The 26,413-nt window shown below is 41.5% G+C and overlaps 1 protein-coding gene across 7 annotated transcripts in view; it reads right to left on the reverse strand.

The window, feature by feature from the left end:
* The window catches only part of LOC123498670 (protocadherin-like wing polarity protein stan), a 469,084-nt gene that overhangs the window by 33,106 nt on the left and 409,565 nt on the right, over positions 1–26,413 (reverse strand). For 5 of the 7 annotated variants that reach the window (XM_045246004.1, XM_045246006.1, XM_045246002.1 and 2 more), the window contains exons 21-24: positions 9,173–9,461; positions 8,677–8,821; positions 6,435–6,653; positions 6,081–6,301 (exon numbers count right to left, since the gene is read on the reverse strand). In XM_045246004.1, coding sequence (XP_045101939.1) covers positions 6,081–6,301; positions 6,435–6,653; positions 8,677–8,821; positions 9,173–9,461 — 874 coding nt within the window. Of the gene's footprint in view, positions 1–2,244; positions 2,487–6,080; positions 6,302–6,434; positions 6,654–8,676; positions 8,822–9,172; positions 9,462–26,413 lie in introns of those variants that run through there. The other 2 variants (XM_045246007.1, XM_045246001.1) reach the window with 2 other exon arrangements.

A 26,413-nucleotide genomic window follows, 5' to 3' on the forward strand; every position in this document is an offset into this window, starting at 1 on the left:
AAAAGTAAACTAAGAAGCAGTACTAAGTGTTTCCTGCCAGTCCTGCCTTTCTGTGTGAGTCAGTCTGCCTAAGTAAATACCTCGCCTCCTCGCGAGTCACGGATCCTTGTCAACTTATCCCTGTCTTGAATGCTGTCCTGTTCTGCAGCTGAGTAAGTGAGTTGCTGTTGTGGCACTGGAAGCTGAGGTAAGGACCTTTAGGTGCCCTGCCTTGCCCAGTGGTTGCGGGTGTGGGTGGCCCTGCTGTGCTGTGTGGGCGGCGGTTCATAACAAAATATATATATATATATATATATATATATATATATATATATATATATATATATATATATATATATATATATATATATATATATATATATACCATATTTGATGGCTCATAGAAAGCACCTTTTCTCCAAGACAAAATTCTCAGGAAATGAGCCTGCATCTTATGAGGCCAAGGTTCAGTATTGAGGCAGTGGTTAGTGGTAAGTCTATGGCAACAGTGGCTCTAAAATAAAATCCCAGACATCTTGACACATGTAAACAAAGTGATGATTGGTACCACACCACAAAACAATTCTTTCTTTCAAGATAACATTATATAATAGGTCATACTTATCAGTGATTCACAAAATATGACACCAGTCAGGAAGAATTTGCCTAAATAACCATACACCACATGAACCAAAACAAAACATATGATCAGCTATATTGATCTTGGTATGGGCAAGCTTCACTACATTTTTTACAGTGTGATGCTGTTACTACCTGAGGTAGGACACTTTCATACAATTAAAATTGCACATGTAAAAAAAAAAATGATAAAAAAAGAAAAATATGAATATTAGCCTTGTAGTCTCTCACAGTCAGTGCTAATGCCATACGCCAGGTACATATTTACATCTTTTAAATGCAAAATAATGGGATCTAATAATGATCTAAATGCATGTGAGAGTCTTCATGCCAATATCAGGTGAAATCCTTCACTTCATATTATCGCTCTGGTCTTGCTCCGCTCATGGTCCAGTCCAGTATTGTTACATGCATTTTGATGAAAGCATTTACACTGGTGCTCACACTCTACTCTCACTCTGCTCCTGATACTATTCAAAAGATATTTTGACCGAAGTGAGAACAGAGTGAGTGCAGAAATCAAGTTTGGATGTCTTTCCACCAGCTCGAGGCGCCGAGAGCACGGCAGCAGTAAAACTGCGCAGGCCTGGTATGCAAGAGCGCCAGTCCGAAGACCTCACAAGATCATTCAATCAGTAGTAGTAACGGATGGTGTGTACAAAGGGCAGGGACGTAATCAATGCAAGCTCATGACTTGCGCTTACTGGGAATTCCTCACTCATGGGAGACAATTGCAAACCCCAATTCCTGCCATGAGAGGATTTCAACAAGTTACCTGCTTCTATTGGAGAGGGGAGGACACATTGATCCCATCAGTGTAGCACGCGTGTGGCCCAGAACATCTAAGGGCATCACAGACTTGTTATTGCTCAATCTTGTGCGGCCAGAATTGCCGCTTATCCCTTTAAGAAGAAGCTGCGAACTGGACACCAATTGCTGGAGATCTGTCAACTAGTTAGTAGGCATTCATTATTATCGGAATTAACCAGACAAATCGTTCCATCAACTAAGAATGGCCATGCACCACCACCCATTGAATCGAGAAAGAGTTCTCAATCTGTCAATCCTTCCGGTGTCTGGGCCTGGAGAGGTTCCCCGCTTTGATGATGAGTTCACAGCACCCCCTAAACTGATCCAGACCAGAATTGGACAGATCAGGACTAGTCCAGATCAGAACTAGTGCTATTTGATCTCACTGGGAGTAAATTATCGTTTCAGTTGGTATCTACCACCTCCTCCTTCAGGTTGCAATATTTTTATTTATTTTGCTAATTAAAACCAATTCCCGACATCGGATATGCTTGGGTTGCCATTGATCACTGGCTGTTTTAATACGTGACTCAGTAAACAGCCACCCAGCTCGCAAGAGACACACATTCTAAAATTCATATCATAATAAATCTTGAGGTATTGAGTGTTTGTACAGCAAAACATTAATTCCAAGTGTTTATCCTAACATTATCCATATGATCTGGTAATACACACTCTACAAAACTGTTATTATAAGCTTAATACTCACAGTCGCGGTTTCAATGCTCTCGCATTTTTTACTAGTCTCAACTACATATTTAGTTTGAAAATTTTTTTCATATAGTTCAACAGAGAGCACTGTTTCTCCTCTAAATATTACAAAGGAATACATTCTGTAATAATCTTGGTAGAGCAACATTTTTGTGGCCGAAGGCATATCAAACTGAAAAGACTAACTGAACTCGGGAACACCGAGTCCTCTCAAAACACCAAAACAACCCCGCGGCCCGCGGTTGTTTGGAAGCTTGTGTGGAGTAGGGTAACCAGACGTCCCCCGGTTTCCGGGGGCAGTCCCCGATTTCAGTGATCTGTCCCGGGCTACTGCTGTCCCCGGTTTTCTGTAATTGAAAGATCACTTGATGCGTTAACAACTACTCCTTTTGATTAAGATAATTATGTCCTTTTATCATTACTCTTTTAGAATGTCAAGAATAAGGAGAAGGCCTTACTTTCCATAAGACGGTGAAGTGTATAGCGGACACATTTTAACAGCTAATGGGTGTTCATGATCTCAGATATTTCATCAGGTAGAGATTTTTTTTTCTTTGCAATTTGGGTAAATAAGGCGAGAGAAACTTTTGATTGCTGGTTTAGAAATGGTACGAATAGTGTCCACGTTTTAGTTTTTCCAGTGCAAAAACACTACATGATTTTACCTCCCTGAACTGAAAATGTCCCCGGAATTTGTCTCAGAAATCTGGTCACCCTAGTGTGGAGTGTTCTTAGAGCTGGAACAGAATGCCGGTTTATACATGTGCTGTAGCTGACTGCAATTCTATATCAAAAAAGAAAAACCAAGGCGTGAAAGGATGGACTGTGTTTCCCAGGAAGAAAGATGCGGCTCGAAGAAGATTATGGGAGACATGATGTAAACGAGGCCCGACGTGGAGAGCTACCAAGGACCATGCTATCTGCTCAAAGTACTTCATAGATTGGTGCAAAGGACCGTCAGCATCGCATCCAGACCCTGAACTGTTTGCCTATAACCGGTGGGGAGCAGGTAGAAACCTGCTTGATGTTGTTTACATACGAAACGGACAATCTTTCACTGAAGTCATACAAGGATTTTGCATCAAAACATCGTGTTTATTTGATATTCGTCACATTTTCTGGATATGATTACTAATTAATTAACTTGAACCAATGAAATGTGCTTGCTTACTGAAAATAATGTAATACACTCAAGGTGATGAAGTGTCCCAAAACTGAGACCATGAACAGAGCATTTTTGGCTCGTTTTGCCATATTACGTTCTCTGTGCTTGGTGAAGCTGATTAGAGATGTTCCTAATCATTTATTACTTAGTTTGATAGCACATATATGACGTAAAAAATTTTTTCCAGCATACCGAGTTGAATGTGCTAAATTAAGTTATTTGGTGAATCTGGCAGCTTTTCAGCACTTTCCGATGTCGGAAATTTAGAAGAAAAATTTCACCACACAACATTGAGAGAGCATTGCCAACACCATATTTGTATTTTAGAGAGAAAAATTTTCTCCTAAATTCTTGGAAAAAAAAAAATGTGATGCAACCTTAACCCCTTCCTTACCGCAGCCACCCCCCGATATAAACAAAGCGTTCCCCTCCTATACCGCAGCCCCCTGCCCGTGTGCGCACGTCCCTCACGGCCAGATCTACACATTATATTTCTTTCTAACTCAGTGTTATGTACTTTTTTCTAAACATATTTTTGTCATTTTATTAATAAAAGAAAACGTAAACATAATCATAAATTGTGCACTAATCATAAATTCAGCACCACACACTCTGCACCTGGTGAGGGTGGCCCTGAGGCAGTCATAACTAGGCTGCTCCCCCTCACTTGCCGAAAGGGTTTCAACACTGCTGTCACTATCACTCTCTCCTATTTCTTTTTCAGGATCATAGTCTGAATCATATTCATCTGGAGAGTCTTCCAGTATATCCTCACTATCTGTCTCATAATTATGATAATCCTCATCGCTGCTACACGAAGCAGACGCCATTATCTCTAACTAGAGGCAATAGAACAGTTTCACCACGGCCGATACTAGAGAACTGACGTTCTTGGGGAGACTGTGGGAATAATATATGTCAAAGAATAGTGATTGGCTTTATAGTTTATGCATGAAAAATTAACTCCGATATTGATGGTTTTGTTAGGCTGGGGTGGCTAAAAATAACGCCTCCAGTGTTTGTTTGTTTATAGTGAACCACGTGGAGTATGAAAAAGGCAAAATCCGCACTCAGGCCACGGTTATACACGGAAATGTATTGGTGTGGTACGCACGTACCACGGCAGCATCTTGCGGTACCACGAGGTCGCTTTTGCGCGTGGTACGCACGTACCACAAAACAGTCTTGCGGTAAGGAAGGGGTTAAAGTAGGCAGCCATATTATTTGTTTGCACAGGTAACCCCCGTTTAACGAAGGTTCACACAACGAAATTTCGCTACAACGAAGGTTTCATTTACTACCATCTGCTCGTTTAACAAACACCAAACTCGCTTTAACGAAGTTTTATCCAGGTAATTTTTTCCAAATTTGAAAGCCCCACCGTATCATGAAAGCAGACAGGCTTTTGAATACATCAGGAGCTGCTGGTACTAAGGCCTGCCTCAGGAGAAATCCTGAGACACCTGTAGAATAAAGATCAAGATCAAGCCTCTCGTGGACAACACAGGCACTGCCGATACAAAGGCCTGACTCAGAAGAAATTCTGCGTCACCTACAGCATCAAGATCAAGATCAAGATTACACGCACCACTCACTCCCCAGTCAAAACATAGCAGCGTCACCAGCAGCTCATCTTCCCTAGTTCAACTTACCACCAAAACGCCCTGAAATGTGGCCTAACGTTCCTAAGAAGACCAGGAAGTGTCTTACTCTCGAAGTGAAGCTGGGTATTATTCACAGACACGAGAGAGGCCAGAAAACTAATAACATTCCTCGCCACCATCTTGACTCCATCTACTGTCTACTATTTTCAAGTCAGCAGACTCTATCAAGAAGGCTGGTGAGACGGTATCTTCCTTGGAAGCTAAAGAACCACCTGAACTCGTGACTCTACAATGGATAAAATGGAAAGCCTTGTGGAAATGTGGTACATAAGTTTTGTATGCGGTACCATGATGCGCACTTTGTTTACATTCCACAGGTTGCTGGTTAGTGTCTTTCCCGTTTCACTCTCCCTCCCTTCATAAAGTTAAGATCATCAACATTATAAAGTTTTGTACATACATACAGTAGTGTACATTATATTGACTTAAATTAAACTACCTAAATGTTTAACTTCATAATTTTTACTTTCATTAAACCTTTTACTGTACTATGATGCACTCTTGCTTTGCTTACTCTCAATGGAAGTTCAAATCAGGGGTTAAACTTGTTATAATGGGTTCGCTTAATGAAGTTTCGCTTAACGAAGTGTTTTTTAGGAACGTAACCCCTTCGTTAAACAGGGGTTGCCTGTACTTAAAAGTACTTGGTATTTTCATAAGAACAAGAATGCAAGACAAGTATAAGTGCAAGAAAATGTATGCTTAGTTGAAGTACCAAGGACAAGTACATGTTCTTAGATACAACTCTGTTCAAAGTATGCTATCATTACTCTGTCTAATGATTAAAAAAACAATTAATTATTCTGTCTAAAGATTAAGAAATTCATTATTCATTATTCAAAATAAGGGAGACAGAGGGATGAGATGTAGAACTATCGAGAACTTGCCGTATGAAGAGGCCAGTGTCTATGACCCTAGGAAGGAGACAAACTGAATGAGCCATGGATAGAGTTCAGTTGGAAGCAATGAATGAATAGAATACATGTGCCTACAAAAGTGGCTAATCCTCCATTTGCAAGCTAAGAAATGAAAGGACTACATATTGAATTATTCTGATTAAAAGTTACCCATAATATGATTATAAACAAAATGAAATAGTGTAGGTGACTCACAAGAAGTAGTTGCCATACTGATCAGCCCGCACTCCCACAGACAGGCCCACAATTATGGCTGGCAGTCCATAGCCACAGGAGTAGTAGAATCGCATCTGGCCATGGTTCACGTCACGCATCTCTGTTAGCATCCGGTACAGATGGACTCCCTCAATGAGTAGCCAGGTGAATACACACAACCAGAAGTAGTGTAATCCGATGGCCACAAGCTTACATGGGAACTGTTGAAATAATTAAATATATTGTGAACTTAACCTTAACCTCTATCTATGTCCATTTTCTGGATGAGCCACTCAGCATTTCTATATATAAGAATTAAATCTAGTTTTTCTTCCACACAGCACTGAACCTCACCTCCTCCTGGACTAGGAAATGCCTGATCTTGAGTGCAGCCAGGAAGAGTAGTTGCACCACAAAAAGGGAAGCTGTCAGGTTCTTATGGATGGTGTTGGAGTTTGTCTGAGCACCTCGCAGCAGACAGAAAGCAACAAAGGCCAGCAGCAACAGCACCAGCGTGAGGACCAGACCAGTGTAGGTTGTCACGTCCTCGGCAATAGAAGGCTCAGCAAGGAACTATTTGTGGGCATGAATATGAGATGTTAGAAAAAAATCTGGTCATGTATTATACAGTATACCCCCACACTTGCCGAATTGCAGGTTGGCGAAATTCACTTTTTGGTGGTAGGATGGCCACGGACCACCGAGTGCATGCTTGGCAATTTGAATTCAAACTTGGCTGCTGCACGGCAAACCACGTGGCTGCCTGGTGACGTCAAACCTTTTTCTAAACCTATTAGAACGCAGTGTGAGAGTCCCCTTCTGCCATTTTTTTGGTGCTACCCTCTGTTCTACTAGCTAGAACGAATTCTGGCGATTTACTGCCAACATGGCCTTTATGAGTGCAACAAGTGGTACCGGTGGGGGAAAGGACAATGGTGGTGGCAGCAAGGACGAAAGTGGGCGAGGGAAATGGGTGGAAAAACGGGAGTTACAGCCTTTATATCATGTCTTGTTAGCTTTATTTATTGTTTATTGGTCTGTTTTGTACATGTGTTCTAATATGTGAAGGCAAATGATCTTATTTCAACTCAACAGATGATATTTTAGGGGTCAAAAGAGGGACTTTGGCAATGACCAAAGACTGATTGAGGCATTTTTTAGGCAATTTATTTGGTATAAAGAACTCGTTCTTGGCGAAATTCGCACTAGGTGATAGTTTCGCCAGACTAATTAATTCGCCAAGTGTGGGGTTTTACTGTACACTCGACTCTCGTTTATCCGGACCTTGTTTTATGCAGATTTTAGTTAATCTGGACAGCGTCCAGATAGTAATTTTATAATAATTTGAGTCCAGACAGACAAAAATTTAATTCAAACAACACATGCCTTGCACACGTCCAGAAATGGCCAATAGATGGCATCACTGCCACTGCAGTTGGTTGTAAACAAGTCTGGCTGGCGCAAGTGAACAATCTGTATTGTCCGGTATCACTGAGAAAGTTTGTGCATTTTCCAGTACCTTAGAACTATTAAATTATGTCTTCCAAAAGTGTTAGATATAAGTGAGTGATCCTAGTTGTGATTTAAAATATGGAATTCATAAAAAACTTCGAGAAAGAAGCTAGTGTCATGAGTTTGTGAGGAGTATGGTGTGGCCAAGCAAACTGTGTCAGACATTAGCAAATCTAAAGATAAGCTGGTAGAATATTCAGCCAAATACTCTGAGGATGCATTATCAAATGAAAGTGCCCCAGGGAAAAATGTAATGAGTAGAAAAGATGCTGTATTAGATACCACCGTTATGAAGTGGTATGTGCAACAGCAATGAAGCTGGCACAGAAATTGATATGGAGAACTTTAGAGGGAACGATGGGTGGCTGTGGCAATTTCGTAATCAAATGGACTTTTTAATGCTACTGTGCAGGGTGAAGCTGGTGATGTGGAAACATCTAGCATTGCATGACACAGCTACATGTTGTGGTAGTATACTCATTGTACTTCATGTCTATGAAGTTAATTTTTTTGTGTGCTGAGGTATTATCATATATTGCAGCCTATAAGTTGAATTTTTAAGTTTTTTTTATTTATAGTCAAAACTAGGGGTCAACTTATGGAGTAGATATAAAATAGTAACCTTCAAATATATTTGCAGCAGTAACATCAGGATACTGGAATACTGCAAACGAACTTTGCCTAAGGGCTGTGTTTACACGCTATTCTTGTAAAACATGGTAAAACCAGAAACTACTACTCATGAGGACTGCACATACTGATGCTTTGTAGTAAGTAGGAACAACAACGTACCTACACAATACTGTAGTTTATTAATATAAAATATTTCGTTGATACAAAAGCTAAAAACATAATAATTTTGTAATGAAATGATCATGGTTGACTGATTAGTGCATTCCATTTGAACAGTTGTTTAGGTTTAAAATTTTATACATCATTTTAGGTTTTTAGAATTATATACACCTGCCAATTTATATGTTCCTACAACACCACAACAAACAATGCTGAACAAAATTCAGATACTTTGAAAGTCAGGGAGGAATTACAACTTTACTGTATGTATGTAATGAAGTACACAAATTACCTCTGCTTCTGCATCATTGAGTATAACTGCAAAGCTGGAGAGGTGGTTGCAAGTACAGTTGATGAAAGTATCATTGACAAACTCTCCAAATCCAGGCTCAGGAACACCTGTCTCACAGCCTTCCCTTGTCCACAGACCCTCACCCCTGCAATACAACACTTCCATTAATAACTTATTTCCTTCATACAATTGAGCAGTATTTTTTTTTCAGTGCTTAAGTGAGGAAGGAAAATCAGAAATGTTGATAATCTGAAATGTGTTGGAATACAAAGGAAAACAACCATAACTGTAATTGCTAAAGGAGATCAGATGCCTAGAGAATAACAAGGGGAAAAATTAACCCTGCTCTACTCTCCAATATAGAGGGAAAAAATGAGTCTGTCATTCACTTATTACAGTGAAAGATTCTTGAGAGTGCCATAGAAAGAGGATTATGCTTTAGATACTAACAATTATGGGCCACCAATGCTTATCCACTACAGCAGGCATAACTCACGTGTCAGGCTTGACAATCCAGGTAACACACTGAGGGTTGGAACGGCGTCCCACGTGGCCCAGGCGGAACCTCAGCCTGACATCCACTTCCAGTGTGGTATCCAGCAGGCCAGAGTGAGACGTGTGCACAGCTACAGTGAGGACAGGGGAGCGCACAGCCAGGCCCACTCCCCACCGCTGCTCCACATTGGTGCTGTATGACTCTGGCAGCAGGGCCCCCAGAGAGCGGAACACTACATAACTCACTACTGCCCTTGTGTTGCCCAGCACGCCTGTTGTTGAAGTTTCATCTGTTACAGGAACCACATGATGGGATTATTCTCTGTTGCATTTGTATTACATCACAAGTATTGCCTTATTACTCACCTATTGCTGACCTCTGTGCTTTAATCCTAAGGAGTGGAAAGGCTGCAGAGAAAGAGGTACAGTGCTCTATTCTACATTCCTGTTAGCAGTACAGATAGAGATCCAGCAAGTCATCTGGAATCACAGACATCCTGGGTGTTCTGACATGATAACAGTGGAACCTTAAGTTTAATTGGTTCCATGATAGGGCTCATATCTCAATTTGATGAGAAAATCAAATAAATTTTCCTCATTAAAATCAACTGAAATGCCATTAATCCATTGCAGACTCCCCACAATACACCTAATTTTTTTTATGTGTTTTAGGTAATAAAAGGCATTTATAACTAACAAATATTGTATGAAACTATAACAAGATACAGTCAACTCTCAATTAATGCGAGGGTTATATTCCTGGAGACATTGTGTTATCCAAAATTGTGTCATTCAAATGTAACTTTCCCATAGAAAACAATGGTAATGGGGTGGGGGGGGTTATGTTCCTGATCACTGGGAAAGTCTGGCTATTTTTTGGATTTTGTTACTCAAACCTTGAAAAACAATTAATACATCAGTAGGTCAAGCAAAAAAAACTCTGTTTTCTCACAGGTCCCCAAAGATCATTGGGAATGAGAAGTAGCTACAAGTTGAAGTCATAACTTCAAAACTATCCATCGGCAGAATAAATGATGTAGAACATCAATCAATTCACCACATGCCTCACTTAAGAAACATAAGCAACATGAGAAAATTCTTAGATAAGTGAAATTGAAATTTATACCTGTAGCTAGCTCATAACTCAAAATTTGGCTCACAAGTCAAAGCAAAAAGTTGATCAAGTGACTGCTCATGTCTTGGATTACTTGTAAGTCAGGGCATTTGTAACTCAAGGTTCCATCATATTGTGAAAGTCTTACTACATGGCTAGGTTGCTGGATGGCCACTGAAAACAGTTATGTGGAAGGTACTGTGTATCCACCTACCTGTCTCAGCATTCTCCTTAAAGACTCTACTGTATTAATTCACAACCACCAACACAATCACTTCACATCAACTAGACTTCCTAAAAATCCTGTCAGACTTCTTATTTCCATCTGCCTTCTTATCACTTTGCTTATTCCTGTCTACCATATTGATATCCCTGTGACAAGATGACAACAAAGCATCCACCGACAGTGTTAATCACACCTATAAACATTCTTCATCACATTTTAACCGTTTGACCTCAAAGGGAGAAATGACTAATTCTCACCAGCCATACTATACTGAACAGACACATATGAATATGACTTCTCTATATTCGTCTCATTGGTGATCTGCACAAATCTGTTCCTTCCTATATATATATATATATATATATATATATATATATATATATATATATATATATATATATATATATATATATATATATATATATATATATATATATATATAGGAAATTAAAGGCAGGAGATGAGGTTTTAAGACCACAACATAAAGAATTAGTTAGAATAATTAAGAAGTTAATGAGAAATACCAAAAGTAATTATGATTTGAAGGTAGCCAGCCAGGCAAATATGGATCCCAGGGGATTTTTTCAGGTATATAGGACTAGAACTAGGGAAGAAATAGGTCCTTTAAAGGCAGCTAATGGGGAGCTGATTAATTCTGAGGAAGAGTTTAGTAAAATTAAAATGAGTATTTTTAACTATCTTCACTTAGGAAATGCCAGATAATGAACAGATTTTTAGAGCAGAAGAGAGTGAGAAGCTGACATACATTTCCATAACTAAAGTGATGGTAGAACATGAGATTTATAGACTCAAAAAATTCAAGTCACCAGAACCTGATGAAATAAATCGAAAAGTACTTATGGAATGCAAAGAGGTCACTAGCAAGCCATTAACATTGGTCTTTAGGATGTCACTGTGATCAGGTGAAGTACTGATAGTGTGGAGGCAAGCCAATATTGTACCCATATTTAAGAAAGGGGATGAAACTCTTAACATCTAATTATAGACCTGTTATCTTAACTTCAATTGCAGGCAAATTGATAGTCAATAATAGTGAAGAACATTAGAAACATCTAGATAAACACAACTTGATTAATCACTCTCAGCATGACTTTATGAAGGGAAAGTCATGTCTTACACATTTGTTGAGTTTTTATAGTAAAGTCTATGAGGCAGCCGATAATGGTGATAGTTATAACATATACCTAGATTTTAGTAAAGTGTTTGATAAGGTAACACATCAGGAGCTCTTGAGAAAAGTTAGGGTGCACAAGATAGAGGGATAAATGCATCAAGTTGTGGTTAGGCAACAGGCAGCATAGAGTTGTACTAAATGTCTCTAATTCTGAGTCGGGTCAAGTAATTAGTGTAGTGCCACAGGAATTCATTTTAAGGCCATTGTTATTTTCAATATACAGTGGTACCTTGAGATATGAGTTTAATTTCTTCCGTGACGGAGCTCGTATCTCAAAACAATTTTTCCCATTGAAATGCATTAAAATGCCATTAATCTGTTCCAGCCTCCCCAAAGAGATCATCCCTATTTTTTTACATATTTTCAGGTAAGAAAAAGGTATTTGTAAATAATAATTATTGCACAGAAACATAATAAAACATAACGAAAGATAATATAAATATATAAACTACATTTATAAAGTATATTTATCTAAGAGGGTGCATCCAAGGGATGTTACTGCATTCCCAACCATCACTTGGGACTGTTGATCAGCTGGAGTGTACAAATATAACCTCCCACAGAAGACTGGTGCTCTATTAATCACAGAAGAGCACATTGACAATTCTGTAAATAATATTAATTGAATAAATAAAGTTTTAAGTAGGAGAGAGAGAGAGAGAGAGAGAGAGAGAGAGAGAGAGAGAGAGAGAGAGAGAGAGAGAGAGACACTGCCTTAGGTAGAGGTTTGTTTACATTGTTCTTGCCCCCTCTGTTGATAAACATTGGTGGAGGAGGTAGGGGAGATAGGAGAAATTTGTTTTGCCTTTTCAGTCATGTACACATACATACTTTATCAGTGCATGAAGGGAGGAAGGAGGGAGGAAAGGATGCAGGCACCATTCACACATAAACATTAAACATAAATTAAAATTGCACTTCCTTTAGACAAAAAAAAAGGTCAGTAAATAGTGTGAAAATGATGAAAGAACAGTGGATGAGATCCATGGGAAACATGTAGATACTACCTCAGCTGAGACTGGACCATGCACTGAGCCACCAATTACAGCAGCAATATCCCCAACCGTGACTTGTATCTCAAAGTTTAGCTCGAATCTCAAAAAAAAAAAAAAAAAAAAAAAAAAAAAAGATCAAATTGTATCTCATATCTCAGGCAACTCATATCTCAAGGTACAACTTTATTAATAATTTGGAAAGGATAATGGAATTGCAAGTGATATTAGTAAATTTACAATTGTTATGAAGATTAATTAGGTAAGATTTGGATGCCTTATTGCCTTGTAGGCAAATTTGGATAGGACGAATGAATGGATAGACAAATATCAAATGCAGTTAAACATTAACATATGCAAAGTACTTAGTGTAGGCAGAAGAAATCCACGCAATAGGTACTACACAATAAACAACGAAGCCCTGGTAGGTTCAGAATATGAAAAATATTTAAGAGTTATAATTAGCTCCAATCTTGGTCTAAGAAAACAATGCATAGAGGCTAGAAATAAATACAGTACTATGATGAATTTTTAGGAGTGTTAAAAGCAGAAATTCTATATTAATATAAAATAATATTAAAGTTATATTCGTTGTTGGTCAGACCTCATCTAGATAATGCTCTACAGTTCTGGTCCCCACATTATAGGAAAGATATAGGTCTATTGGAATTACTGCAAAAAAGAATGTTTAAAGGGATACAAGAGATGAGAGATATTCCCTACAAAGTGAGACTGAATATACTAAATATGCATTTCTTAGAGAAACATAGGTTAAGAGGGTGTCTGATAAAATAATTCAAGTAGTATAGGGTTATAACAAAGGGGACACGAGCAAAGTTCTTAGGATCAGCAGCCAGAATAAAACAAATATAATGGGTTCAAGTTTGAGAAATTTAAGTTTAGGAAAGAAATGGGAAGGAACTAGTTCTCTAACAGAGTGATTGATGAATGGAACAGACTCAATAGGAAGCTTTATAAGAAGGTTAGACAAATTCAGGGATGATTTTTTTTTTAATGCAGGAGAGGAAACTGGTCAAGGGCAACAAAAAATTGAAAAAAAGACCCACTGGGTTGCCAGTTCCTTAAAGTTCATAAGAGTTATCCAGAAGTGAAGGGCAAATGTCGGAAAACAGTGACACAAGAGGGCATAGAAAGAAATTAAGAAAGGACAACTGCAGGAGAGATATCAAGAAGTTTAACTTTTCACAAAAATGTGTAGAGGTGTGGAACGGTTTACATAATAGAGTCGGTGAAGCAAGGAAAATCAATAAGTTCAAAGAAATGTTGGATTTGCATAGATATAAAGATGGGACAGCATGAGCATAGCTCTTCTCCTGTATGTTACAACTAGGTAAACACGCACACACACATACACACATGACTTATGAGGAGCTGTTGAGAAAACTGGAAATTCCAACACTTGAAAGTAAGAGAGAAAGGGGAGACTTGATAGGTATTTATAAAATGGTCAAAAGCTTTAAAAAAAGCTTTTGACAAGGTACCACACAAAAGGCTACTATGGAAGATTAAGAACAATGGGGGAGTTGGAGGATAATTATTGGAATGGATGAAGGATTACCTTAGTGAGAGGGAAATGAGAACAGTGATAAGAAATAGTAGTTTTTCCTGGCTAAAGGTCACTAGTGGAGTACCTCAAGGGTCGGTGTTGGGACCAGTCATGTTTGGCATCTATGTGAATGACCTGCCTGAAGGAAATGAGAGTCATATCAATTTGTTTGCAGATGATGCCAAGATAATGAGGAGAGTGAAAAATGTAAATGACTGTATGAAACTGCAAAAAGACCTTGATAAAATTGGTAGATGGAGTAGAACTTGGCAAATGGAATTCAATCTGAATAAGTGTAAAGCCATGGAATTTGGAAAAAGTAAATGGAGAGTACACGGCAATTACAAAATGGAAAATTTTTGTTTGGAAAGGTCTAAAGAGAAAGTGGATTTAGGGGTGACAATTACAGAGGGCTTAGCCCCAGACAGGCATATAAACAAAATCATGGGAGAAGTAACAAATCTGCTAAGGAGAATTAAAATGGCCTTCTCATATTTGGATGCTGACATGATGAAAAAGTTAATTAGTTCTGTGATAAGACCAAGACTGGAGTATGTGGCAATTGTGTGGTCCCCTCACACTAAGAATATTAGAAAATTGGAGAGGGTGCAAAGGGCAGCCACCAAGTTAGTACCGGAACTGAAGAATTTGACTTATGAGGATGAGAAAACTGGAAATTCCAACACTTGAAAGTAGGAGAGAAAGGGGAGACTTGATAGGTATTTATAAAATGGTGAATAACCTGGATAAAGTGGGTGGTGACTTTTTAAACCTGGAAACAAGGACTACAAGGGGACATTGGAAGAAATTGAAGAAGGTGCAGAGACATTAAGAAGTACAGTTTCCCTCATAGAGCTGTGGACACCTGGAATGGATTAGATATAGACATCGTAAATGCAGTTAGTGTTCACAGTTTCAAAGCTAAGCTGGACGAAACAAGGTATATAGATGGGTCAATGTGAGCTTGCTCCCCTCCCGTAAACTACAACTAGGTAAATACACACACACACACACACACACACACTAAAGAAACTTACGTATGAGCGGAATGTAATGTATTCCAACATAAATGGAGTGATATCGGGGATTTTAGAACTCAACGATTACTTGAGGGACAAGAACCCAGATATTGTGGGTCTTACTGAAACAAAACTGAGAGAGGGAGAAGACCTGATGATGGTTGGAGAAGGGAAATATAATGTTTGGAAAAGAAATAGAGTAGGTAAGATGGGAGGAGGAGTGATGTTGCTGGTTAAAAAAAATATAAAGGTGGATCAAGTGAAAGAAGGTATGGGAAAGGCAGAAGTGCTAAAGATCAGAGCAGAAACTAATGAAGGAAAAAAGAGGCACTACATAGTGGTGTACGTACCACCTAAGACAAATGCATGGTCAGTACAGGAATATGAAGAAATGATAAGTGATACAGGAACATGTCTGGAAGAAATGTTGGGTGGCTGTGAACGAACTATAATGATGGGAGATTTTAATTGTAAAGAGGTGTGTTGGGAGGACTGGTCAATGGAAGGATCAGAGACAACATGGGAAATACACTATTGACACTGGCAATGGAAAATGTGTTAACTCAGTGGGTCAAAGAAGATACTAGGTTTGGAGGAGAGGGAGCATCGTCAAGACTGGACTTGGTCTTTAGTACAGAGCCAATGGTCATTGAGGAGATGAGGGTGGAGTGCCCTTTAGCAAAGAGTGATCATGCAGTTTTGGAGTTCAAGGTGATAGATGAAGAGAAATCTAGAAGAAATGAAGAATATAAAGTGGGAAGATGGAATTATGCCAAGACAGATTTTGGAAACCTAAAGAAATTCTTTCAAGAGACAAATTGGATGAAATTCAAGAGTGCTAAGGAGCAAATGAAAAGTGGAAGGAATTTATAAAATATACAAAGAAGGTGAGAAAAATTTGTACCAATAAGACAACATAGAGAAGTTGGAAAGCAGGACTGGTTTAACGATAGATGTGAAAAGGCTAGAACAAGAAAAGAGGATGCATGGAAGAGGTGGAGAAGGAAAAGACGGATTAAGCAGTGGGAAAGTTACAAAAGAGCAAGAAATGAATATGTGTTGATTAGAAGAGAAGAAAGAAAGAAACAAGAAAAGGATATAATTGATAAATGTAAAGACCAACCAAGGCTTTTTTACAGACATGTGAACAACAACATCAAAAATAGAGAAAGTATTGAAAGTTTAGAAGTAAATGGAGTATGCAGTGAGGATCCCAGGGAAATGGCAGAGGCTATGAATGGATGCTTTTGGAAGGTATTCACAAAGGAGACTGCTTTTGACAAACCACTGGTAATGGAACAGAAAGGGATTATGAAGGAGTTTCAAGTAACTGTGGAGGAGATCAAGAATATGATGGGGAGTTTAGAAGTGAGAAAAGCTGTGGGACCTGATGGGGTATCAGGATGGATTTTAAGAGAATGCAGGGAGCAACTGGCAGAAAAAGTTTGTGAAGTAATTGATGCCTCATTAAGGGAAGGTGTAGTGCCCCAAGACTGGAAAAGAGCTAACATTGTCCCAATCTATAAATCAGGTAACAAGAGAGACCCATTGAACTATAGACCAGTGTCACTTACAAGTGTGGTAGCTAAGATGTGTGAGAGGGTGGTGAAGAATAGATGGACAGACTTCTTGGAGAAAAATGACATACTTTGTGAGTGTCAATTTGGTTTTAGAAAAGGGCGTTCATGCACGACAAACCTGATATGTTACTATTCGAGGGTGATAGATGTAATACAGGAAAGAGATGGTTGGGCTGATGGAATATATCTGGATTTAAAAAAGGCCTTTGATAAGGTACCACACCGGAGACTGATCTGGAAACTTGAAATGGTAGGAGGAGTGCATGGCAGTTTACTAAAATGGATGGAAGACTTTTGGTAGGAAGAGAAATGAGAACAATAATTAAGGACAGACCATCAGAATGGGGCTTGGTGGAGAGTGGAGTTCCACAGGGATCAGTGTTGGCACCAGTAATGTTCGCAGTCTACATAAATGACATGGTGGATGGGGTGTCCAGTTATGTGAGCCTATTTGCAGGCGATGCAAAATTGTTAAGAAAAGTGAGATGTGACAAAGATTGCGAACTACTCCAGGAAGACTTGGACAGAATATGGAAATGGAGCTGTACATGGCAAATGGAGTTCAACACGACAAAATGCAAGAAAATAGAGTTTGGCAAGAGTGAAAGAAGAATCAGGAGTATGTACAAGATAGGAAATGAAGACATAAAACCAGTCATGAAGAAAAAGACCTTGGGGTGACAATTACCAATGACCTATCGCCAGAGAGACATATAAACAAAATAATTGGAGAAGTATTGAACTTATTGAGGAACATAAGAGTGGCGTTCGTATATTTAGATGAAGAAATGATGAAGAAAATAATTACTGCAATGATAAGACCGAGGCTTGAATATGCAACAATACAGTGGGCTCGAACTTAAAGAAACACATAAGGAAACTAGAGAAAGTACAGAGGGCTGCAACAAAATGGTGCCTGACTTAAGAGATTTGACTTATGAAGACAGACTGAAAAGAATGCAACTTCCGACCCTGGAAAACAGAAGAGAAAGGGAGACCTGATAGCAATATACAGAGTGATGATTGGCATGGAAAAATGGATAGGGAAGATCTGTGTATGTGGAATGAAAGAATGTCGAGAGGGCATGGGAAAAACTAAAATGGCCACTTATAGGAGAGATGTGAAAAAATATAGCTTCCCTCATAGAAGGGTGGAAGCATGGAATAGTTTAGACGTGGAAGTGGTCAACGCAAGGAATATTCATGATTTTAAGAAAAAGCTGGACATTAATAGATATGGAGACGGGACAGCACGAGCATAGCTCTTTTCCCGTATGTTACAATTAGGTAAATACAATTAGGTAAATACACAGGACAGAAGAGGAGAAGAAAGAGTTTTTCTGGAGAATCTTGGATATGAGACTGAGGAAGTGGTTCATAACCCAGAAAAGTACAGTAAGAAAGGACTAAAGAAACTTACGTATGAGCGGAATGTAATGTATTCCAACATAAATGGAGTGATATCGGGGATTTTAGAACTCAACGATTACTTGAGGGATAAGAACCCAGATATTGTGGGTCTTACTGAAACAAAACTGAGAGAGGAGAAGACCTGATGATGGTTGGAGAAGGAAATATAATGTTTGGAAAAGAAATAGAGTAGGTAAGATGGGAGGAGGAGTGATGTTGCTGGTTAAAAAGATATAAAGGTGGATCAAGTGAAAGAAGGTATGGGAAAGGCAGAAGTGCTAAAGATCAGAGCAGAAACTAATGAAGGAAAAAGAGGCACTACATAGTGGTGTACGTACCACCTAAGACAAATGCATGGTCAGTACAGGAATATGAAGAAATGATAAGTGATACAGGAACATGTCTGGAAGAAATGTTGGGTGGCTGTGAACGAACTATAATGATGGGAGATTTTAATTGTAAAGAGGTGTGTTGGGAGGACTGGTCAATGGAGGATCAGAAACAACATGGGAAATACACTATTGACACTGGCAATGGAAAATGTGTTAACTCAGTGGGTCAAAGAAGATACTAGGTTTGGAGGAGAGGGAGCATCGTCAAGACTGGACTTGGTCTTTAGTACAGAGCCAATGGTCATTGAGGAGATGAGGGTGGAGTGCCCTTTAGCAAAGAGTGATCATGCAGTTTTGGAGTTCAAGGTGATAGATGAAGAGAAATCTAGAAGAAATGAAGAATATAAAGTGGGAAGATGGAATTATGCCAAGACAGATTTTGGAAACCTAAAGAAATTCTTTCAAGAGACAAATTGGATGAAATTCAAGAGTGCTAAGGAGCAAATGAAAAGTGGAAGGAATTTATAAAAATATACAAAGAAGGTGAGAAAAATTTGTACCAATAAGACAACATAGAGAAGTTGGAAAGCAGGACTGGTTTAACGATAGATGTGAAAAGGCTAGAACAAGAAAAGAGGATGCATGGAAGAGGTGGAGAAGGAAAAGACGGATTAAGCAGTGGGAAAGTTACAAAAGAGCAAGAAATGAATATGTGTTGATTAGAAGAGAAGAAAGAAAGAAACAAGAAAAGGATATAATTGATAAATGTAAAGACCAACCAAGGCTTTTTTACAGACATGTGAACAACAACATCAAAAATAGAGAAAGTATTGAAAGTTTAGAAGTAAATGGAGTTTGCAGTGAGGATCCCAGGGAAATGGCAGAGGCTATGAATGGATGCTTTCGGAAGGTATTCACAAAGGAGACTGCTTTTGACAAACCACTGGTAATGGAACAGAAAGGGATTATGAAGGAGTTTCAAGTAACTGTGGAGGAGATCAAGAATATGATGGGGAGTTTAGAAGTGAGAAAAGCTGTGGGACCTGATGGGGTATCAGGATGGATTTTAAGAGAATGCAGGAGCAACTGGCAGAAAAAGTTTGTGAAGTAATTGATGCCTCATTAAGGGAAGGTGTAGTGCCCCAAGACTGGAAAAGAGCTAACATTGTCCCAATTTATAAATCAGGTAACAAGAGAGACCCATTGAACTATAGACCAGTGTCACTTACAAGTGTGGTAGCTAAGATGTGTGAGAGGGTGGTGAAGAATAGATGGACAGACTTCTTGGAGAAAAATGACATACTTTGTGAGTGTCAATTTGGTTTTAGAAAAGGGCGTTCATGCACGACAAACCTGATATGTTACTATTCGAGGGTGATAGATGTAATACAGGAAAGAGATGGTTGGGCTGATGGAATATATCTGGATTTAAAAAAGGCCTTTGATAAGGTACCACACCGGAGACTGATCTGGAAACTTGAAATGGTAGGAGGAGTGCATGGCAGTTTACTAAAATGGATGGAAGACTTTTGGTAGGAAGAGAAATGAGAACAATAATTAAGGACAGACCATCAGAATGGGGCTTGGTGGAGAGTGGAGTTCCACAGGGATCAGTGTTGGCACCAGTAATGTTAGCGGTCTACATAAATGACATGGTGGATGGGGTGTCCAGTTATGTGAGCCTATTTGCAGACGATGCAAAATTGTTAAGAAAAGTGAGATGTGACAAAGATTGCGAACTACTCCAGGAAGACTTGGACAGAATATGGAAATGGAGCTGTACATGGCAAATGGAGTTCAACACGACAAAATGCAAGAAATTAGAGTTTGGCAAGAGTGAAAGAAGAATCAGGAGTATGTACAAGATAGGAAATGAAGACATAAAACCAGTCATGAAGAAAAAGACCTTGGGGTGACAATTACCAATGACCTATCGCCAGAGAGACATATAAACAAAATAATTGGAGAAGTATTGAACTTATTGAGGAACATAAGAGTGGCGTTCGTATATTTAGATGAAGAAATGATGAAGAAAATAATTACTGCAATGATAAGACCGAGGCTTGAATATGCAACAATACAGTGGGCTCGAACTTAAAGAAACACATAAGGAAACTAGAGAAAGTACAGAGGGCTGCAACAAAAATGGTGCCTGACTTAAGAGATTTGACTTATGAAGACAGACTGAAAAGAATGCAACTTCCGACCCTGGAAAACAGAAGAAAGGGAGACCTGATAGCAATATACAGAGTGATGATTGGCATGGAAAAATGGATAGGGAAGATCTGTGTATGTGGAATGAAAGAATGTCGAGAGGGCATGGGAAAAACTAAAATGGCCACTTATAGGAGAGATGTGAAAAATATAGCTTCCCTCATAGAAGGGTGGAAGCATGGAATAGTTTAGACGTGGAAGTGGTCAACGCAAGGAATATTCATGATTTTAAGAAAAAGCTGGACATTAGTAGATATGGAGACGGGACAACGAGCATAGCTCTTTTCCGTATGTTACAATTAGGTAAATACAATTAGGTAAATACACACACACACACACACACACACACACACACTTAGGAGTAACCGTGCAAAACACTTTGTCACTGGAGAAACACATTAACAAGTTTTTTGGAAAACATACAACATGCTTCAAAATATTGGCCTTGCATTCCACTACCTAGATGAAGGAATGATGAAGAAGATATTATGTACCTTAATAAGATCCCAGCTAGAATATGCAGCATGTGTCTGGTCACCGCATATGAAGAAAAATGTGAAAAAGGTAGAAAGGGTACAAAGGCTGGCAACAAGGATGGTACCAGGACTCAGGGAGTTAGACTATGAGGAAAGACTGAGGAAGCTGGGGCTGACCATATTAGAAGAGAGAAGAACAAGAGGAGACATGATAACTATGTATAAATTGGTGAACAAGATTGACATACTGGATAGAGAGTTGATAAAGGTGACCACAAGTAATTATCTCCGAGGACATGGAATAAAGCTAATAAAGGACATCTGTCTAAATGACGTGAGAAAATACAGTTTCCCGCATCATAGCATTGATAAGTGGAATAAACTGAGCAGTCATGTCGTTAATGCGGTGTGTGTCAATCAGATGAAAGAGAGATATGACAGGAATGGACAAGGAGACAGGACACAGAGAGCTTAGCTCGGGCCCTGTAATACACAAATAGGTAAATACAAATAGGTAAATACACACACACACACACACACACACACACACACGGAAGGGCGGAGGTGCGAACTGAGGTACAGAAGTGCCCAGCTTTGGGAATGAGTAACGATAGAGAGATGGAACCAAGTAGCGCTGCCAAGTGTATGGCAGAATAAAAACATATGCTGAGTGATAACCAACGCTTTATAGAAACCCCTATTGGTTTAAGGAAACTGACTAATTGTAGGATAGCCAGTGGCAAGGAGAGAGCGAAACACAGCGGCGTACGTCCTCTCTTTATTGTAATGGTACAGCAACTGTCGATTCCCGCCAGTTTGACTTGAATGTGGCGGGGAAAACATATCGTACATATAACATATCCAACATCTCCCCCTAAGATAAATGTGTCCTTCTAACACATTGATCTGACATGTATTATGTTAATACCCAATGGGCTACAAGGGTAGAACAGAAATAACATGAACTGAATGGAAATCAAATTAAACTGTAGTTGCTGTAACAAAGTGTGTATGTGTATGTGTATGAGTGTGTGTTTATACGTAGTCGTTTAGTCACCTAGGACGCTTCACCTGTCTCTTGGGGTGTGGCTGGGGCGGAGGTGGGGTGGGTGTTTGTGCAGCTGGCGAGGGTACTTCGCTCAGTGCAGGCAGCGGTGTCGGCACAGAGGTAGGCCTCAAGTGTCATCTGTTCCTGAGGCTTATGCGGCCACTGCCGTCGAGCCTAACGGTGTATTGCCTGTGAAGGAACGCCTCCACTACCAAGCCCGTGCGATCCCACGCATTGGAGACCTGGTTCTGCACCCTCACGCAGGTGCCGGGGGTCAGGGGTGGGAGTTGTCTAGGTGTACTGTTGGCCATCAGGACGTCGCCTCCCTCTCCCAACTGCACCTCTCTCTCGTGAAGCGTTCTTCCCCAGTGCCTGTCTACCTTGAAATGCTGTCGGGCTTTTGGCACCCCATCACGCAGCTGTAGCTCCATAGTGAGTTGAGCGGGAGACTTGTTTATCATTCACAGCGGGGTGTCAAGGTACTGGAGCACATCAAGGGAAACTTTGTCAGTATCTAACGTCCCCCCAATGCCAGTATTCATTCTTATGATTCTCTTGGCCGTTTTGACTGCTGCTTCGGCTCACCTGTTTGACTGGGGATACTGTGCGGACGACAAACGGGCTGTGACTCCCCAGTCCTTGAGGAATGTCGCCATTTCCTCGCTCACCAGGTTCATACCTCCGTCGGTGGACAGTTGTTCTGGGGCGCCCCATCGCGTGAAGTAATGCCTCAACTGACTCTTAACCTTTTGTGACGTAGCGCCGTGCGGAAAGTGGGCGATTTCTAGCCATCCGGTGAGCCTGTCAGTGTACACCATGTAGAAATGCCCCTCGTACTGAAACATGTCTGCCATGGTAGACTGGAAGGGGTACTCTGGGGGAGGTGTGATGATGAGTGTTTATGTGGGCTGAGAGGGGGCGTTTGTTTCACATGACATGCAGGATACCCTGTAGTGTTGCAGGTCCCCCTCCAATCTGGGCCAAAATACGCACTGCATCGCCCTCCGCAGCATGGAGTCCAACCCCTGGTGACCAGCATGTAGGTTCGCTGCTACCTGTGGCCGGAGGGGGTCGGGGATTACGAGGCGCACACACCCCTGGTTGAATGTGTATGTCACCAGGTCTTGATTGACTGCCAACCTGTCTCTCAAGCCGTAGAAGGGGCGCAGGCAGGCCACCTCTTGCAACTTGCGCTGGTGCCAGTCCGCGGCTAACACCTTGGCCAGTAGCGCTGCAAATCTCCTCACCGCTGACTCATCCAGGATGTGGCCCTCATGTTCGGCCGTGGTGATCACGGCGGCTGCTACTGCCTCAGCGAGGTCCTCGTCCAGGCCCGCATTGGTGTCCACTGGGGGGTTCCTGAGCGCTGGGTACCTGGAAAGGAAATCTGCTGCGGCATTCCTTTTTCCTGGCAGATATTTCACCTGGAAGTGATACTGCAACGTCCGCTCCTTCAACCGGAAGAGCCGTGGGTTGATAACTTCTGTAAGAGGCTTGTCACCCAGTAGCTTGGTGAGGGGGTGGTGGTCGGTGATGATGGTAAGTTTTGGACACCCCAACAAGAACAGCCTGACTTTTTGGAGGCACCACACCACAGCTAATGTTTCCCCTTCCACTGTGGAGTAGCCAGCCTCGGCAGCGGTGATGTGGCGTCTTCCGCATAGGGCCAACCGCCAGCCCGCCCTGCAGCAGAAGGGGGCGATGGTGGACGAACAGTGGCAGTACTGCTGCAGAATGATGAAACCGATGCCCTTCCTACTCCAGTCTGTGATGGCTACTGATGGATTTTGTCGTAATATGCTAGGCCGTCCTTCGCAAGTTGGCATATGGTTTCCTGTGCTCGATGGAACTCTTCCTGTAGATGTTCATCCCAGTACACAGATTTCCCGCATGGCTTCTTCAGGAGCTCCCTAAAGTTGCTCATGATTGGGACCGTGGCGAGGAAGGGGCCGAGTTGGTTGACGAACCCGCACAGGTCGTCAGGAACTCGTAAGTATGCCAGAAAGCCTCCTCAATGCTGCTGTCATACAAGGTATCGTCAACACACTTGTACTTCCTCATCATACCCTGGATGGTGTGATCGAAGTGCTTTGTGTACTCATCGCCCACGGACCAGTGGACCATGGGAGTCTGGAGGTATCTGAACCTGCTCCATGGGGTGATGAAGGTGGTGAGACTGCGACTTTCCTCATCTAGTCTGACTTGGTGGTACCCCCAGTAGGCGTCTGCCACTGTCTTGTAAGAGTGCTTCGGGACGCCGGAGACCATGTCAAAGAGGGCGGGGGTGTGATGTGTCTCCCTCTGGCATGCGGCGTTAAGGCGCTGGTAGTCAACAGTGCGCTGCGGCTGGCCAGACTTCTTGGCCACCACCACCATGCGGGCGCACTACTTCGTGGGCTCTCCCGCCGAGACGGGCTCGATGACACCCCGTCTGATGTCTTCTTCTAGCTGGGCCTTTACCTCATCCTCCCAGTGTTTTGGCACAGATGCCGGCGTGTGGCATGCGTAGGGGACGGCGTTGGGTGCCAGATGAATGCGGTGTGGCTCACCTTCAATCACCGGCAACAGGTTCCTGGCGTTGAAGGTCGAGGCTGAGAAGTGCTGCAGCAGCCATTCCTCCAGCTGTCACACGTGCTTCTTGTGTGGCGGAAACGGTATCACCGCGGGCCTGGCGGGGAGCTGGGCAGGCTCGGCGGCCATATCGCTAGCCACAAGTGCTTGCACCGCCATCTGGGAGTGGTGGGGAAAACTTTCGGGCACCAAACCCAGCTCTCTGCACGTGCTATGAGGTCCTGCTCGTGGCGTGATGGCGGGCTGCCTTGTATGCACAACACATGGCCTGTAGGGCGTCAACACTGCTTATGGAGTCACACACCTGGTACACCTGTTGTTTTAGGCCTGTGTCACGGAGGCCCACCATCAGCTTTTTCAGGAGCAGGTAATCTGAGAGGTTGCAGCTGCACTGGGGGCACTGAAACGTGCAGTCGTTGGCTTTCTGAGCTCCCCTTATGAAATAATCACTGACAGCCTCCTCCTGCCCTTGGCTGACACTGAAAAACTCGGCCCACTGCACTGCCTGGTTTGAAGAGCAGAACACTAGCTTACCTATAGCATCTAACGCTGCCTGTGGTGTTAAGGCACTCCACTCCTCGAAGGTGAATCTGGCATCCACAGCGCGCTGCAGTGGGGGAGCGCAGTGGAGTCTAACATGGTGGACCACTTCCCGTCGTGGCCACTTGCAGAGGAGGAGCCAGTATTCCATGGAACGTCTCCATGACCTGAATGCAGCTGGCGCCATTTCCAGGTCGCATTTCTCCGGGGCGGCTGAGGCGGGCACTCGAGGGGTGGGTGCTGCATTGCCGCATGTGTGGAGGGCCGCCATGTCAGCCTGTAGTGTGGTGATGGCTTTCTGCTGCTCGGTGACGGTCTGCCTGGCCTGTTGGAACAGCGGCTTGAAGCTGCTAGGAACCACCGGCGTTGAGGCCCTGGACCTCGAGCGTAGAGACCGGCGAGGCAGAGGCATCTTGTGTTAACTGCTGCAAGTACTGTGGTTATCACTGCACCATTTAGGATAGCCAGTAGCAAGGAGAGAGCGAGACACAGCGGCGTACGTCCTCTCTTTATTGTAATGGTACAGCAACTGTCGATTCCTGCCAGTTTGACTTGAATGTGGCGGGGAAAACATATCGTACATATAACATATCCAACACTGATGATACTATGGACAAGGATTTCTCGGGTTTCAGGGATGAACAAGGTAATATGAGAAGGCTTATTAATGTAGAGAGAGAATTAAGATATATGAAGGAGGTGATGTCCAGTCTCATGGACAAACAAGACCGACTGATAATGGAGAACACAGCCCTGAAATTGAGAGTAGCTGAATGTGGGAAAGTCAGTGCAATAAACCAGGAATTGAAAGAGGAGATTCAGGAAATAAGAAAGCAAAATGACGTTCTAAAAACCACTTGCCAAAATTATGAAAGCTCTTTAAAGAACTTGCAGGCTGAAGTGCAGGACGGGATTACAGACAGGGCAGAAGATGGTCTAGGTGATAACAAGTTGAAAG

This window comes from Portunus trituberculatus, chromosome 48 (assembly GCF_017591435.1).
Source record: "Portunus trituberculatus isolate SZX2019 chromosome 48, ASM1759143v1, whole genome shotgun sequence".
Taxonomy (NCBI): Eukaryota; Metazoa; Arthropoda; class Malacostraca; order Decapoda; family Portunidae; genus Portunus; species Portunus trituberculatus.